An 18,332-nucleotide genomic window follows, 5' to 3' on the forward strand; every position below is an offset into this window, starting at 1 on the left:
TTTTAATATTTATTTGATTAGACATATTCAAGATTTTCAAGAAAGAATTTGGAGTGTATCGGTACGTATCGGGTCAATTTTGAGCGCTCAAGATGTTACACGTGCAATATACAAGCGACACGTAACGACCCGTATCGGACTCGGACTCCGATACGAGGTGGTACGTAACTATTTCGTATCGATACGTATCGAACTTTTCTTCTTGAATATCTTGATTGATTCATAAAAAAATGTGCGCTTATAACTCTTATTATTGTATTAAAAATAATAAATATTAAATGTAAATGACCAATAAATCAACCTATTACAACTGTTCAACACAAGCTAGCACGCACTACACACTAGAAGACTACACACTTGTCTTGTTCAATGTTTTTGAGGACAGTGAAATAGTGGTTACTGATTACTGATTAATGAATGGCATAAATTGTGACTTAACAAATTATAAATAAACCGAAAACATACACATTACTAACCATAATTACGTAATTCTATCAAACAGAATTGTATAATTTAATTTAAATTAAAAAAAAATTTTTTAATAACATCAACTTGTACAAAACCCTATACTAATGACTTATACATCGATATATTTAATGACCAATAAAAAAAATAAATAAAAAATAAATAGAATACCGTATATAAGTATTAAGTATAAGCCCGTATAGTGCAATAGATATACGTTTATGTTTAGGTTGTTTATTATTTTTAAAAAAGCTATGCAATAGCTTAAAAAAAAAGTAAAATTATAAAGTAGAAATAAGAATTTATATAGGCAACTTATTTACACGATAGCCGGATATGCAACCACTACGATATCTGGGGGCTATGTCGACGTTTGTTATCATTGACTGTCGCGTATTATCATATAACGTATTTGGTACAGGTCACACGTACAAGTCGTTGCTGTTCTTCGATGTTGGCAGCGACGACGGCATTGTTGGCACTATGTGTGGGACGGCGGCATCGGCATGTCTTGCAGCCGTTCTTTCAGAGGGGAAGATCTGTCTTTTGAACGAAACGGATTCACTTGCTGGATGTGTGTACCAGGGTCGCACGTTATAGCTGATCGTAAGTCATTTTAGCTGCGGTGGCATCGGTTGCCAGTGCTTGCGACGGTGGCAGTAATGGGCACTTAGATCATATACACTGGATAGAGCTATAGCGTATATCACGCGTAGTCCGTGTTTGAAGCAGACATGTTCATGCCCGAAGTACTTATTGCGCATGCGTGAGAAATGAAATAGATCGCGCGGGACGGGGAAGGAACAATAATGTGTTATAGTGATAAGGACGATTAGGTACTGAATGCTTAGATCATATGCTTTGCTCATGCGCAGTGATGACTTCGGGCACGAACAGCTATGCTTCAAGATTTTAAACCATAGCTCTATACAGTGTATATGATATAAGAGTGGGCATCACGATCACCGTATATGATCCTATTACTTTCGTTTAGTAATTTACCTCCGTCCTTATTTTACGTCGTCCCTGCAACGTTCCTACAACGTCCTTGCTACGTTCGTACAAAATCAGATGAAAGAACTAAGTAGGTTGTAAATCAGTGGTTCTCAACCTTTTTTCGGTTCAAGGCACACTATTATACACCATATGTTTTCACAGCACACTCACGCACTTGACAACCACAACAGCTTCGACAACTTCTCCGAAGGCATTAGTTATCGCTACACGCCTATACATGTACGAATTTCCTCACGGCACACCGGTTGAGAACTATTGTTGTAAATAAACTCTTCTACTCGTTTTCAACAAATTTTTATTATCCTGCAATTTACGCTTATTACGATCGTCATATTTATAGGTACAAAAATAAATAAAGGAATAAATAAATGATTACATTTGTAAATTATATTTAAAAATCTCGAAAGTCACAGTGGTGGCGTTGTTAAATGTTTGTAAAAAATTACTTTGTTTATACAATATTATTTCGACTTTTTGAATAATTACAATAATATGAACTATTTATAAGAAATGAGAGTCCTAGTTTTCCTTAGATATAAAACTTGAACATTTTATTATTTTTTAACTACAATCAATTTGAACATATTCAAAATGTTGACAAAATTGTAGAAATTTGAATTTTAAGAACTTATAAAAAAATCATGCCTATATATTCTTAATATTTATCGATTGCAGTTAAAATAATTTTCGATTAACCTTGAATTACATTTTTGAACATTTCGACAAACGAATAAAATTCGAATTACATTTCAAATATCCATAAATAACTTAAAACGAGTCAAAATATTTTGATTTTTATCATGCACTTAAAGAAAATTATAAAACAAGTACTTACTATTGTTAATTTTTGAATCATTGTATGATAGTTTGTCAATTGAAGGGTGTATACTCCCACCGTAGATAATTATTCTATTAATTTAATTATATTTAAAATTATATCTAATCAGCTCATATATAGGAATACACCAGTAATGTCATTGATTAGTTTTTCATTGCTTGATAATTTTTGAGAATTATATAATACTTATTTTAGTGCTAAAAATTTGAATATTATTCCTATTAAAGTAATTTATTTAACTATCAGAGTTTAGGCATTACTGCATTGGTGGCACTGTTGTCTGTTGACTGTTATAGTAAGTTAGACATATTTTTGTTCTAAAATTTGTATTTGAAATCATTATGGAATGTATTGAATATAATAATATACTTCAAAAATTTCAAATCCCCATGACAAATATTTTTAAACTACAACAAGACACATAATTAAAATAGTTGTTCTTTGTCTAAGTATCAAATTTTGTCAAGAATATAGGTATATAAAAAAAAAAGTTTGGACATTTTAAAGATTTTTTTGGTGACAGCATGGGTTACTCGTGCTCTTAAGTATATAAGAATTCTTAATTTCAATTGTCTATTCTTAGTTGTACAACTAATTATATTATACTTTTATGTCTTCAAAATTATTGAGTTTCTAGATTTTGATACATTTTGTCAAACTGAACTTTGAACCTGCTGCGGGAGCAGAAACAACAGAGTTTTAAAATAAGTACTAAGCATGTTTCTTCTCTGTAAGTATAAAATATATCATTATAGATTAATAGATACTAAAAATGTATAGTACATAAGTGTTTAAAATATTTTTGATTTATATTTTAGTTATCAAATTAAAATTTTTTTCTTGCAATGCTGCCAGCGTTTGTTAAATAAATACTAAACACCTAATATTGTCTATTACAATACTAAATTTTAAATACCAAAATACCTAAGTACAAAGTTAGGTAGTACTAGCATATCGATATTTTAATGAGACCTACTGTATGTGTGATTGATCAACGGTCAGTTACATATATATATTTGATGTAGCAGTTCGAGAAGAAATAGTTACTGAAAATTCCTCTGTATTTAAAAACGGATGTACATATTATGATCAAGCCAAGCTATCTTCTAAGACCGTGTTTGCAGAGTGTTATAATGATATATTTTACTACAATCATATTATACGACTTTGTTCAGAAAAAGTTCCAGCTGAGGCAATTGGCCATCGTGGCGGCTGTCAAACGCACGTCGGTGGGTCTACGACGTCGTCAACTACCTCATCGACCAAGACCACGGGAAGCGGTGATCTTACGGTGCCATCTGTTGGGCATATCGTCGGCGGCATACCCCCTGTGCAACCGCAACCGAAGCTGCGCAGGCCAGTAGGATCCGGAAGTGGCGGAAATTCTGTCTTACAGGTCGACGTTAAGGGAAAGGTATGTTATAAGAGTAATATTTTGTTTTTTTGTATATTTTCTATTAAAAGAAAAGTAATAAATTATAAAACACGATAAAATGTGACTAGCTCACAGTCTATATTAACTATTAAGGGTGAGATTTTTATTCGTTCGGCAAAAATCTAGTCGTCCCGTTTTTTTTCAAACAAAATTTGAATTTTTAACTTGTGTGAATTTTTAACTCCAATTTTTTGAATCCCACAAATAAAATGTTAGGTACAAGGAAAGTGGTATAAATATTTTGAAGTCTATTAAAAACAAATTGAAAATTATAATAAATCGTATGGTAAATAGTAATACTATTGTGTAACACTACGATTGTGTAACATGTTTTGCATAAACATTTAAATGAAGTATCTACAGTAGTTCGTTTTTGAATTACCTACAACAAGATGAATAAATCGATATTTTTAAAAGCTGTTTTGCGTAAAAATTCTTTTTTAATCTATTTTATTTAATTACTAAAAAAAGTACTGATGAAAATTTTAGATTCTGAACGGAGCGACGAATGTATTGATTTTACAATGTTGTGTGTTTTTATTTTTATTTTTATTTTTTTCTGTCATCACGGTTTCTTACTGTATAAGTGCTTCGATTTTCTTCAACAGCAATTTCTCTGGTAGGAAAGTAAATCTAGTTGGTGCATTCGGGACTTCAAAGTTTAAAATTCAAAATAATTTTCAAAAGCAATAGGAAAAACGGAAATTTGTACTCAAAAACATTTTTCGAAAAAAATGATTTTGGTTTTTAGTGTAACTCTAACAAAAATAACCATACATAAATGAAATTTTCACAGAATACTTGTGTCAGAATTTTCTGTACACCATACAATTTTCAAAATATTTTGATTTGTGTTGAACTATTTATATACATATGCAATTTTCGATTATTATTTGTTTTTTTTAAACTCAAGTTGATAAAAAATGTTTTGCTATGTTAAAAAACTTGAAAATATAATACAAGGTTCCTTGTAAGTTGTTGTTAATGGAAATTAAAAAAAAAGTTGAGCTTAAATCCACAGTAATTTTTTATGAACGTTTAAACTTCGAATTTTGACAAAATTCGTAAAAATTACGAAAATGAGCAAATTATATTTGGTTAGAAATTCATAAAAAATTTTCTATTTATTTCTAAGACTTAAAAATTTAATACAAGATTCCTCACAAGTTTGTAAGTCAAATTAAATTTTTTTGAGTTTATGAGTGTTTGAAGTTGATATTTTATATTCACTCGATTTCTCTTCTTATTTTGTTGTAATTTAAAAATGAAGTACCGGAGACACTTAAAATTTACACCAAATGTTTATTTCATCAATTCATATGCTCAATACAATTTTCAAAAATATGTTCAAAATATGACTCGTTTTACGCTGTTGACGGACATTTCTATTTTCCTTTTTTTTCTATAAATATCAATACAATTTTATTGGCTGGACCAAAAAGCATGAAAATAATACAAGACTCTTGATAACTTGTTACAATAGCAGATGAAAATTATTAAAAATACATGGGCATGATTTTTTTTATAAACATTTTAATATAAGTTCAAATTTTGTAACTAAGAAATCTAAAAATATACGAATACAGTTATTTTTTACAGACATTTTAAATTCAAATTTGGACGAAATTGCATATTAACACAAAGAATAGCGGTAATCATTTTGTTGTAATTCGGTTCCAAAACAGCCCAACTTTGCATAGGTGTATTTAATATTATTACAATATTATTTAATATTATTATACCGGCTGCCATATTAATCATAACTCATAAGTAATAACAATATAAAATATCCTAAAGACCTAAACTGACATACCGTCTCCTCTCAGAATAGTCTTTCGTATACAATGATTTGATATCAAAGAATTCAAATTTAATACCGTTACAGCGACCTCTAAGATACCTAATGTACAGCAGAGCGACATCCACTTACTCGCTTTTTAATTTTGACCCTCCAAAGTATCAACTAGATTCGCTTCCCTAATTGAAAATGTATTGGAGTGACGGCAGACACAACAAATATTAATATAAAAAAACGAACATAGTAAAATCAAAACTTTCGTCGCTCCGCTCAGAATATAAAATAGTAGAATGGTAAGATTTCTTTCAAAGATATGTAAATGTCTAGTATTCTAATGGCATTACAACGATGGGACAGGAAAGTAAAAAGTCGATACTTCTCGGAGCCATAATATTGGGCTTCGAAAAACCAACCAACATTTTCTTGAGCAATTATTAACGAGTACTGTAAATAAATTAAGTGTCAAAATAATTAATAATTATTACGAACACTGCTCTATGTTTCGAACATAAAATATTAACTTATATGTGATAATTATTTTGCTATAATTAGGTACAGGCGTATTATTATTACATTAACTGGATTTGTTATACGAACGCGTTCATCTGATAGCATGAGTAATTGACTATAATACTATTAAAATTGCAGTGATGATCACTGTTGAAGCTTTTTGACTTTGTTTTAAGAGTTAAGACTGCTACGTCGTAGTCGTAACGATGATTTGACTTAATAAAACGAAATAATAATCATCTAATGTGCGCGTGTTACGAACCATATTATTATATTTCGTCGTTACTCGTCGGCGATCGAATATTATAATAATAAAATAGCCATAACGCTGTATTGATCGCTGCGGAGTCCGACCTTTGGGTCGAACATAATAATGTGTATTTTAATTAAACAAATGACCGCTTAATAATTATTATTAATGATTAAACCGGCGAAACGTGTGTAGGTACATATTATTAAAATTAAATAATATTGTGCCTAATCTATAATATACGTAGGTACAGCGATTCTTAATATCGTCGACTTACTATGCGTAGAAACCGTCAGAAATGAGTAAGGCCGGAGGATTGATAAGACTGTTGTTGTTGATTTTATCGTCGAGCAAAAAATATGCCTTGACCTTTGAAATTAATTCGAATCGCTAATTTTATTTTGCTCTACTTAGTAATCACTCGTTGTTCGTCAAATAACTAGGTACTGTAAATATTATTGTAGAAAAATAGCCGTGAACATATTGTTATTGTAGGCCAATATTAGGTTTATATACCTAATATTGTTATTCCCTCAATATTGTAGAAAAAACATTGAAGATCGTAAATAACGCAATAAAAACAGAGTAATATTTAACGTTATCATAATATGTTTTGCACACACGCCATAGCCTCTAACATCTGTTTATAATATATATTATATTATGCTGTGTCTATAATACATAATAATAATATTATATATTATATTATGTACCCGTACTCTTGCGTGTTTGAATTTTTCTTATTTTCACCGTTTAGATAAACAAAGGTATGTTATAACAATATTATATTGTGATCTCTTATAACACTCACACATATAGTAAATATATGTTTATGCATACAGAGTGTCCACTGTGCAGGTCATTTTTGTGCACGTCGGTAAGCCAACTGCAAACAGTTCTACAACTTGGATATCTGTTCGTGTCTTAATGGTTGAAAACACTCTGAGGCGTAACTAAGACCACTTTTTTAAAGGAGAAGGGAGGAGTTGTCGCCCTAATGTTTTTTAATAGGTATTGATTATATAAAAACTTAAGAAACAGTCTTAGAGTTGCAACATGCTCTTTGCTTATTGTTTGCGTCATCGAAGAAATCATTTATTGTGATTAATATTATATCCAATATTTTCCTGAACTCTGAAAATATTTGGGAGACTTAGCCGGGGAGGGGGGGGGGCTCGTTTTACGTCAAAAGTAAAATCCATATTTTGCCTAAGGTAGCAAGTCATTTCACAGTCCTAAAGGTATTTAAAAAAAAGCAATTTGAATTCGTCAAAATCTTCGCTTTTCAAAAAATAGTCCTGTTTTTGTATTGGTCAAGGAGAGGTACTCCAAATCTCAAGGTGCTAAGGTTCACCCATCATGTAAACACGAACATTTTGGTTTGATTTCAACGTGAATTTACCAGCTATTGTGTTAACAGAGAAAACACACTGTCATCTGCTGTGATTTGTCAGTCCGTTGAATGTATTTATATATAACTATCGCGAAACGAAACACCCTGTGAATAATTCTCGCACAACGAGGTCCGTACGTAGATGCGAGTGTTTTCATAATCGAATGTAATCGCGATTTACGGCAATAGGCGGTCATTAGCGTGTCAAGGAATATTGCCACGATGCGATGCACTACGTATATCATATCGACGGGCCCCGACTATAAAACGCTGATAAACGTCGGCTAATAACCACGAAACGCCGGCGAGAGCAAACTTCGGCGTCGCAGTTACTCATCTCGTTCATTAAATACATCGTCATAATAATTATAACGTGCCAGATCGATTTCGTCTGTAAACCGTGACACGTTGTGCAGGCGAGGACATCACCTGTAAGGCTATCGGTTTTTACCACCCACACACGCCGACTGCTCGTTTATCGTCGCAACGTGTGCAATTGCACTTTAATATCGTCTTAATAATAATTTAGGCACCGAGACGCACGCAATAATGGTCGCTGAAAACGAAAACAATGACAATGGGATCGTAAGTAGACACATATAGTATATAATATTATAGTATAATATAGAGTAACATTAGAGTGCTGAATGATATTATTATTGGCCACTCACTATAATAAGCTACATTATGCCTAATAACAATAATATTCCATATAATATTATGCCTAACCTTCTGAAGTAGTCACATTCGAAAACAGACGGACCGCCAGACGAATATTATTAACGAACACGACACAGCAGGATGTTGATGTACAGCTAATAATAGTTTCTCTGCAGACAAAATCAAATCAAAGTATTATGGTTTTGCATTAAGCCGAGCATAATATGTAATACTATTATAATATGTAATAGTTACGAAAACGTTGACATAATTGACATTACTATTTTTTAGTGCATTTAATTTTTGACTTTCGAGACTATGCGGAGATATCAACGCCATTTACAAAACAAGATGATATTAATAATTAACTCTAATACATTTGTCTCGGTCAATTATTTCTAGAGTGGCTCATACAAAATTACGATTATTTGACGTCAAAATACTTCTACCCACCGTAACAACTTATTCCACGGTTAGGTCAGTTTAAAACAGATTTGAATTTTCAAACAACTAAGCTTATAACGAATTTTCCATTTTTTTTTTAAGTTTCCTAGACTTTTTTCTTTATTAAATTATATCAAATAAAGTCAAGAAATAATAAATATATCGCTGATAAATATTGAAGCATTAAAGTAAACAATTACAAAATTAAAATTCTCTATTAAAATATCACAATTTTAGATGAATTTCAAATTTGTTTTCATAATTTTTATCCGATGAATATATTGATGGAACAAGCAAAAACTTATAGTGAATTAAAAACAGTATTCTAAGTGCATGTGTTTGAGGAAGTTGAACGTCATGAAAGGTTCTCACGCACACCTATTGCAATTTATTACGCACATAGCCACATTGTTTGAAAATAAGCACGTACTACGTAATATTCATATTGCCTACACCGAAATTCTAAAAAACTAAAGTAATCCTGAGTAAGTTATTTTTAAAAACTACTTAAGCAACCTTTCATGTTACTTGGAGTAAAACCAATTGGCATTAAAACTTACCTACCTCAAGTTAGGTTCAAGTAAAACTGTAGTGAAATAACTACAGTTTTCAATAAGAAAAGTAACCATTGAAAAAAACAGAACATGGGTTTTCTTCAAACATTTTACGAATAAATAAAATTGTCAATCAACAATCAACGTATGTAGAAATAAGGTATAATATTATTAATATGAGGAAGATGTCAAACAGAAAAATATAATTCGAGGAAAGTTAATAAAGTTAAGTAGGCATCGTACAAGTTAATATGTTGTCACTTGTCATTGCATTGATAACTGAATTGTAGCAAGTCAAAATTTAAAATAATAAATCCATATAGATATTTATATTTTATAGTTTTAAGATTTTTTAACTACGTTAGTCTAGACACATAACTTTTACATGTTTGTTAACTACACGAGTGCACAATCAGATAAAAAAACGAATTTATAATGTTCTTATTCGAGGCATGTGGAATCTAGGATAACATTGTAGTATTAAAGATACTCAAACTACAGGATAAGCAAAAAAATAGGTAATGAAGATTTCAGTGAAGAGATATCAACAATATTTAGATTCTGAGCTGAGCGATGACTGTGTTGGTTTTAAACGTATGTGTATTCTTATTGCGTGTCTGTCATCAGGTTTTGAAAGTCATGTTACAATATTTAACGTTGAGAGTGGTTTTAGTTGAAAAATTGATCTAGTTCTTACTTTTGAAATTTAATTTTTTGGAATTTTATTAATGAAAATGTTGATACAAGATTTTTTCGGGCCAATAATCTTGAAAATTAAGTACAAAGATCAGAATAAGTTGTTCTTACAGAACAACAGACTTAATATTTTTATTAAGGTTTTATTGTTGAAGGCATTGAAATAATTAATAAATTATATCATATTAATTTTATTAATATAGACTATAAACATTATATTATTATGTTAATTTCCATACTCTATTTAATATCAAAATATTTAAACTAAATTTAGTTTTAACTACTATTAACACATTTTCACCATTCTACAGCAAGATATTTATTATCTGTATCAATTATTATAGTAGAAGTTAATAACTATAGTGAAATATTTATTAAATGCTATGTTTTTTTGCAAAAATGTAGATCAATATGTTTACTACTCGTACCCCGTAGTGCCTCTTTCAAAAATAAAATATATTACTCTATATGATTAGAAACAGACGCCAACACACTGACTCTGCTAAAAAATCGTTTTTTATACACGAAGATTCACTAGTGAAAATTGCAATATTTAACGAATCCATCGCAGAATCCATACTCAATGACGAGGTACACTCGAAACCTACTGTACAGCAGAGCGAATTCGTCGGTTTTTTCCACATTTACCTAATAACCCCATAAAATGTATATTAAAATGTTGTTAGGATAAGTCACATAATTTCAACATTTAATGAACTAGAAAATAATTCTAGTGAAATATTAACGTATATAAGTAGATTAGACTGTTAAATAAATGATTATTAATAATTGGTTATTTTTTATTCGCAATCTGCAGTAATATATTTCGATTTGAAATTAATTTATATATCTCAATACGATTTAAAGCCGAGCTGAGAGTTTTTTTCTTTATCGAATATATTATTTGACCAATTAGACTCAATTAACAAGCTATGTGAAATTTCTATAAATATAAATAATTTGTGTAGCCATATATCGTAAAATGAATCAATGGATCTAAAATGAATATGTTATATTGATTAAAAAATAAATACATTTTGTGTAATGGTGATTATTAACTATTATCTCTAAGTTCGTTTCTAATAGGATGCAATATAAAAATAATGAATATACGATAAGAAATATATTTTATTTAGATAATTATAATTTACCATATTTTATCTATTTCTGTAACAATATTAAGTATTCATAGTATATTTTTTTTAAAACCTTATTCTTATTTACAGCAGTGAGTAACTATCTCTTTAAAAATGATATTTTAAAATATTTAGTGCAAATTAAAAAGTTGTTCAAATTAAATTAGCATAAAGTACAAACCATAATAATAAATGTATATTATATGATACAGTTTCAACAAATTTAGATACAATTCACAGATAGGTAAATAGGTAATAAATAATTAAATTTCAAGTTTTTTATAGAGACGAAAAAAATACTTACAATATTTGAAACAGCATTTATATAACCGTTGAACCAACAAAATTCTAATATTTGTATCAATAAAAACGTTTTTTTTTTTTAAATACAATAGGTATAATAATATTGTATATTACATTATATATTAATTGATTTTAGTATTATTACATAATGAAAATAAATTGATATACTAGCTATTGTATGCATAGTTGAATAATTTTATAACGTTTTATGAACATTTAACTAAATGTAGTTTACCTATTCTGTGTTACCTTGTGAAATACAGAATGAAGAAATCGAAGATGAAGTTGAAGATCCTTTCTGTTTGGAATCAAGTCCACTTAAATTAACTTTTGAGGATATAACATCTGCTGCTTACAAGATAAAAGATGGTGTAATTAAGACAGCGTGTACGGTGAGAGTTATGAAATATTTTATTATTTTTATTTGATATTATTTGATATAATTTGACAATATTAATTTTTAACTGGCCGATATTTACGTGCAGAGATCGCATTTGTCCAGTCTTGTCAACATGGAACTTTATTTGAAAAAAGACTTTGTGCAGTACACTGGAAGGTATTATCAATACATTATTCAAATCGAATACAATTAATTACTAAATAGTCTATACATAATACATAAATATACAATGTACAAAAAGTGTTGGGGTGTTTGGGGGGAGTATTTGGTGAATGGAATCCTAGAAAACGATGATACTTCTAAAATAATGTAAAAAGAAAACCATTAATGCCAAATATTGGTTCGAAGTTGGTCACTTTTAAATCGATTTGTGTGTGTGTGTGGAGGGAGGGAACCTGCATGCATTGCAATAACTCAGTTATAGAGTGTATATGCATTTAACATACCTATAAAATTTAACGATACTTAGTATAAAAATATTGATAGTTGTACTCAAGTAAAACTAAATTTATGATGGGCGTTAATTTTTGATTTTTGAGTATTTATTTTACTAAAAACTAAGGACATTATCGTGTATTACAGCTTCAAGGAACGCGGAGCGTGCTATGCTCTGATGATGTTATCCGACGAGCATAAGCGAAACGGCGTGATATCTGCATCTCTGGGTAACCACGCACAGGCTCTATGTTACCACGGTAAACGGCTCGGAGTACCAGTGACAGTGGTTATGCCCACGGTAGCTCCGATAATAAAAATCGAGGCCTGCAGGAATTTCGGTGCCACCGTCATCGTTCAGGGCATCAACATGAAGGAGTCCAAGCACCTCGCTCTCAAGCTATCCAAGGAGAAGGGAATTATTTATATCAATGGGTCTGTACAGCGGATATTATGCTAATTTAGTAATGCTACAGCGCCATATTAGAATATAAATTTAATTTAATTACGTATTATACATTTAAATCGAAATATATCATAATAAATTATATCGCGTAAGATTTCTCACGGAGGTTGTATTATTATTCGATTCTTTGTTTCAGTAGGGCACTCAACCTTAAATAATGCAGTGGTATTTGCATATTATGTATTTATGTCTTCATATTTGTCTTTTCCATGATTTTCATTTTTTCCCCAACAGAATTCATCATTTGAGTACGAAAGTCTAAAATTGCATCCTTTCTACAATAATAACCAATAAATATTAACATGTATAGTACTTGTACTAAACAATCAATATGTTATAAACTTAAACGGTTGTTCCGCACAGATACGATCACCCTCACATAATGGCTGGTCAAGGCACAGTGGGACTTGAAATATTAGAAGACGTTCCGGACGCCGATGCGATCGTCGTTCCTGTTGGTGGTGGTGGTTTGCTGGCTGGAGTGTCACTGGCTGTCAAAACATTGAAAAAAAACTGCAAAATTATCGTGAGTTCATGATTTTTACAGTACCACGAAATAATATGAAGTATTCAAATAATTTGATGTACCTTTACAATTTGCACATATTGTATTTTTTCTCAATGAGGTTTTCATTCTATCTTTTTATATTTTTATATCGACAATTCTTGGGATGAATATCAAAATATAGTTTCATGTTAATATGGTATCTTGAAAAACAGATTTTTCGTTATAATTCGGAGTTATTGAGATTTTATGATTTTCTCAATTGTATTAAAATGTGACGTACCTACGTTTAAATGTGTCTATAATATTATATATTAATTTTTAATGAATTTTAATAATATTCAAGTATAACAACACGGCGTTTTAGGTAGGCAATTAAGTTACACTACAGCATCCATTCGCAGTGCGTCTATTTGAAGAGAAATCATTTTTTGGAAATATATAACTAATATTATTATGATGGTATTTTGGTGTCTTGTCAGTATATTATGCCAATATAGGAAGGGGCAGACCTGAACTTAGGGGATGCCTACAAAATATATGGGCCCTTTTATTAATTCGGGCACTCGCATGAACATATTAATTAATATATTAATCAATGGTACCTATATACCTAATTACTAGTATAAACTATTAAGTTATATATTTCCTTGAATCTAATATCTATTTCTAAGATAATTACATTGGTTATTTATTATTTGTACTTTTGTAGTGAATTACATCTAGCATTACATCTATTTATTATCTCAATAAGTTATTCCACTCAAATTTAAAATATTTTAAGTTGTATTATTTTTTTATCACGAAACATGATTTATTTTCCGTTTTATTTTATATTCCACAAGAATGCAAATGGCTTGTTTTTAATCGGTACATTTCTGAGTGCACACATTTTTTTGACAATTAATAATATGTCGTGCTTCAATACAAAATACTATTATACTGAGCTGAAAGTATATGTGACTTGGGCTATTTGAATGTTATCAGAGTATAACTTTATATTTTATTGTTTTTAGGGCGTTGAATCTGACCGAGTGCCGAGTTTCACGAAAGCGATGGAACATGGTAGTCCGATTACCATCGATGGCAAGAGCACGCTGGCCGATGGTTTAGCCGTGCCAAGAGTCGGGTGTAACGCGTTTGCCACCGCCGCGGGTCTGGTCGATAAAATGGTAAGTATGCGTCTGCCAATCGGTTATTCCATACTGGTCTAAAATCTACCCGATCACATTTTCCAAAGGTGGGCATTAACTAATTAAAAAGTTAATTTTTTTTTAACTTTTTAACTTAACTAGTTAGTTTGTTTTCTAATTAACTTATGAACTTAACTAGTTTAATTTACTGTTGAAATAACTTAGCTATTCTCAGTTGATTTAAAAAAAAAACCAATAAGTTAAAAACATTTTGAAATTGTTTGTTTATACTTAAATATTACCATATCAGTATAAAATTAAAATAATCCAATACTATAATAACATAAACATTTCTGTACTTTTTCTTGATAACATAATTTTGTGTATATTAATATATTTTATTTATTAGAAAGGCAATAAGCTATTATCATTTTATAGTATTAGATGTTTGCAGCACAAATAAGTAATAACAATAATTTATTATCGATAAGAGAAATACAGCTTCACGTATTATGACATTCAATTGCTATACGATATAAAACAATTTATTTGTTAAATGTTAAATTATTAATTTGAGATGAGTATAGTTTAATTTAATAAATAATAAAAAAGTAAAAGGGTATACAGTGCACATTATGAGAAAAGTTAAATCAAATTGATTTATAATTTATAAATTAGAAACTAGAAAGACACATTCACTCTTTATGTGATTTACTTATAAAAAAAATAGATTAACTTTTTTTAAACTGAGTTAAGTTAATTTTTTTTCTATATTAACGTTTAACTTATCGAGTTAAGTTTATAATTTGTTAACTGTTAACTTTTAACTTATCGATCTTGTGTCCTCTTAACTTAACTTAACTTGAGTTAATTATTTTCATTAACTTGCCCACCTTTGACATTTTCTAAGTAAAACAAACCTCTAATGAAAGAAAAATGACAGAAAATAAACACGTGATTAAAGTTTGGATTAACAAAACAAATTAAAGAAATTTGGTTAATAAATTAATAGTGAAAAGTGTGTTTCGCGCCATTGGTGTTAACTCACCAAGCTTATGTACCTATAGAAAATCAATCTGACGCTTTGTGAGACAAACAATAGTTAAAGGAAATATAAAAATATATTAACCATAATTTAAATCATAAAAAAAATTATAAGTATCATTAGAATTATTTAATTTTTGTTTTAATACATAAGTCAACAAAAATATGTCATCAGCATTCTTACCAAACTATTAGTATACTATAGCATAGGTAATATCAAATTCATATATTCGAAAACCATCTAAACCGACCAGATCCTCAGCTATCATCTCCCACCTATCACCCGTTGATCTGAAAACTACGAAAAAACGGGTTACTGTGAACTTAATCTCATAATATGTACTGATGTCGACGAAACTATCCTTTTCTAGATCGTGGTCACGGAAGAGTGGATATCGATGGCTATTCTGCGTCTCGTTGAGTCAGAGAAGTGCGTTGTGGAAGGCGCCGGTGCCATCGGACTAGCCGCCGCGTTGTCGGGTACTTTGGACGAGTTTGTGGGAAAAAAGTGAGTGGATTGTATAAATTGTAGACGTTTGGTGGGAAGTATTGCATGTGATGGAATATAACTCGTTCCCAGGCCTTAAGCTTTACCGCCGACGGTAAACCACTATAGGAGATTTTTGAATTCAAAATGAAAGTACAATAATATCTTGATGTTTTATGACCAACATAGGTAAATAAGTGATACCATTTAAAAAATAAAACAAAATTACATTTGTCGAGCTTTCATTATAAGCTTTTAATAATTATCAATGTAAAAAATTAATTATCCCTCGCACTTACCTCAGTTTGCACCTAGCTCATGTTGAAATTCGGGTTTCAGTCACGGTCTGACATTAGTAAAACGTTGAATGTAATATTCAATATAATATTATAAACTTTGGCATTTGCTGGACGGACCACGGGCAACCTAGTCCGACGGTGGTGATTATTCTACCTCATTAAATTTATTAACATGGTTATTAAGTAGTACAAGGTCATGTCATTCAGTCGACAATATTATAAATTAATTTCAGTCAAATTAACGTAATGGTAAATAATGAACTCAAGTTGTAATTAATCGTATCATCGAACTATTATAATAGTTATTAACTTTCGTTGCATTGGCGTAATTTTTAGAGTCGTTTTGTTGCTGTGCGGTGGCAACATCGATACGTCCATACTGGGAAGGTGTTTGGACAGAGGACTGGCCATCGACGGTAGACTGGTCAAGTTCCACGCTACGTTGAGCGACAGGCCCGGTGGTATTGCGGAACTATGCAGAGTGTTGGCAACGATTGGCGTTTGCGTAAAAGACATCATACACGAAAGGGCTTGGTTGTCGGACGACGTCTTCAGTGTTAGGGTCAGTGTGTCAACTAAACGATTTTTTTTTTTTTTATCATAAATTAAATTGTTAGTTTTTCGGTAAATTTATATATTAATATAATAAATTGTAAGGCACCTTCAATGGTCATAAATCACAGGGGTTTAGATTTCATAGGAAATTAAAAATAATAATCAGCTGTCAAAATCTAGAGTTTAAAAATTTGATTCTTGTTAAGATGTACCCAGTGTAGGCCCTCCTAGCTACCCGTGGTTTTTATATTTATTGTTTATCACAACCAAACTCCAAAATGTCATGATATCTAACTGTGATTTTCTTACTACAATATTGTGTATAAATAATTATGAGCATATTTTATATTGAATTCAAAAAACAAAATGGCAATGCAATTCTATGTTTTTGAGTTCGGGTCTCTGAAAAATATTTATTATTAGGGACCAACATTTGATGCATTTGCAATTTTTGAAATGGTTTTATATGATTATATGCCCCTGGCACCTTCCATACCTATTTATAGAAATATAATATTTGTCACTCGAAACTATCTGTAACAAAAATTTATAATTGAATTTATCTTGTTTTAAGAAGTACTTTTTTTTGTAACCCATTAATTTGATAAGACTAAAATATATTAAAAACAAATCAAACAATACATATAATTATCCCAATCCTTTATTTTCTCTTGGATTTTTTTTCAGTTCTTAATATTTATATATAAGTTATTTTATCCCTTTTCAAAGATAAATTACCTTAAGGTAATATGTATATTATAATTTTCTTTTAAGTCATCGAGTTTCAAGTGTTAGTAATAATATTTTGTTCAATGAACATAAACATTACCATAAATCGTGAGCCAGAGTGATATTGAATGTCTTATTTAAGTCAATTCAGGGAACAAAAATTGTTTTTAGAAGCCGTTCTTCTACGATAGGACAGACGTCTTGTGATCTGAATGCCGGGAGGTTTAATTTAATGTCATACTGTTATCTGTTACAGGTCAAAGTGGTATGCGAGACGAGAGACTTGAGACACGCCCGTCTGCTGCAGGAGGTTGTAACGAAGAACTACAGTTCTTCAGTGTTTGGCAACATACCATTACCCAAGGTTCTTTGAATCTTAAAGATTTAACGTTTTAATTTTTTCCCATTAATGTTTTTGTTTGATTTTCGATTATAATATATTATTATTACTATTAATACTGGAGAGTGGTACTAGTATAAGAAATTGACATCACCTAACTATTTAGCTATTGACATTATGTTTTACAAATAAATAAACGCTTTATTTTTGTACTGCGAACGAAGATATTTTATTTTTGTATATTAACATAACAAAAACACACAAACACGCATAAAATGTAATAGTTTTTGTTTAAAATATTGACTTAACAACTTATGTTGTTTAAGTAAATTGACCTATTTGGAAACACACAAAATTCAATCAAAAGACAATTACTGAATAAAATTGATTTAAATGCGAACTAAAAATTATTGCATGTACACACTCGTGTTTATATTGTA

The 18,332-nt window shown here is 30.2% G+C and overlaps 1 protein-coding gene and 1 long non-coding RNA gene across 2 annotated transcripts; both read left to right on the forward strand.

The window, feature by feature from the left end:
* The first annotated feature begins 7,990 nt into the window (after positions 1-7,990).
* On the forward strand, positions 7,991-18,111 carry LOC111036338 (L-threonine dehydratase catabolic TdcB). Its single transcript, XM_022318334.1, has 9 exons — positions 7,991-8,291; positions 11,763-11,891; positions 11,985-12,055; positions 12,482-12,769; positions 13,164-13,326; positions 14,322-14,477; positions 15,854-15,990; positions 16,605-16,830; positions 17,809-18,111. Exons 1-9 carry the CDS (start codon positions 8,256-8,258, stop codon positions 17,923-17,925), a joined length of 1,323 nt encoding a protein of 440 aa, XP_022174026.1. The 5' UTR covers positions 7,991-8,255; the 3' UTR covers positions 17,926-18,111.
* Positions 8,298-8,843, forward strand: LOC111036339. Its single transcript, XR_002604758.1, has 2 exons — positions 8,298-8,592; positions 8,658-8,843. It is a non-coding gene; the product is annotated as an uncharacterized LOC111036339 (long non-coding RNA).
* Positions 18,112-18,332: the final 221 nt, after the last annotated feature.

The sequence above is a fragment of the Myzus persicae genome, unplaced genomic scaffold (assembly GCF_001856785.1).
Source record: "Myzus persicae strain clone G006 unplaced genomic scaffold, MPER_G0061.0, whole genome shotgun sequence".
Classification (NCBI taxonomy): Eukaryota; Metazoa; Arthropoda; class Insecta; order Hemiptera; family Aphididae; genus Myzus; species Myzus persicae.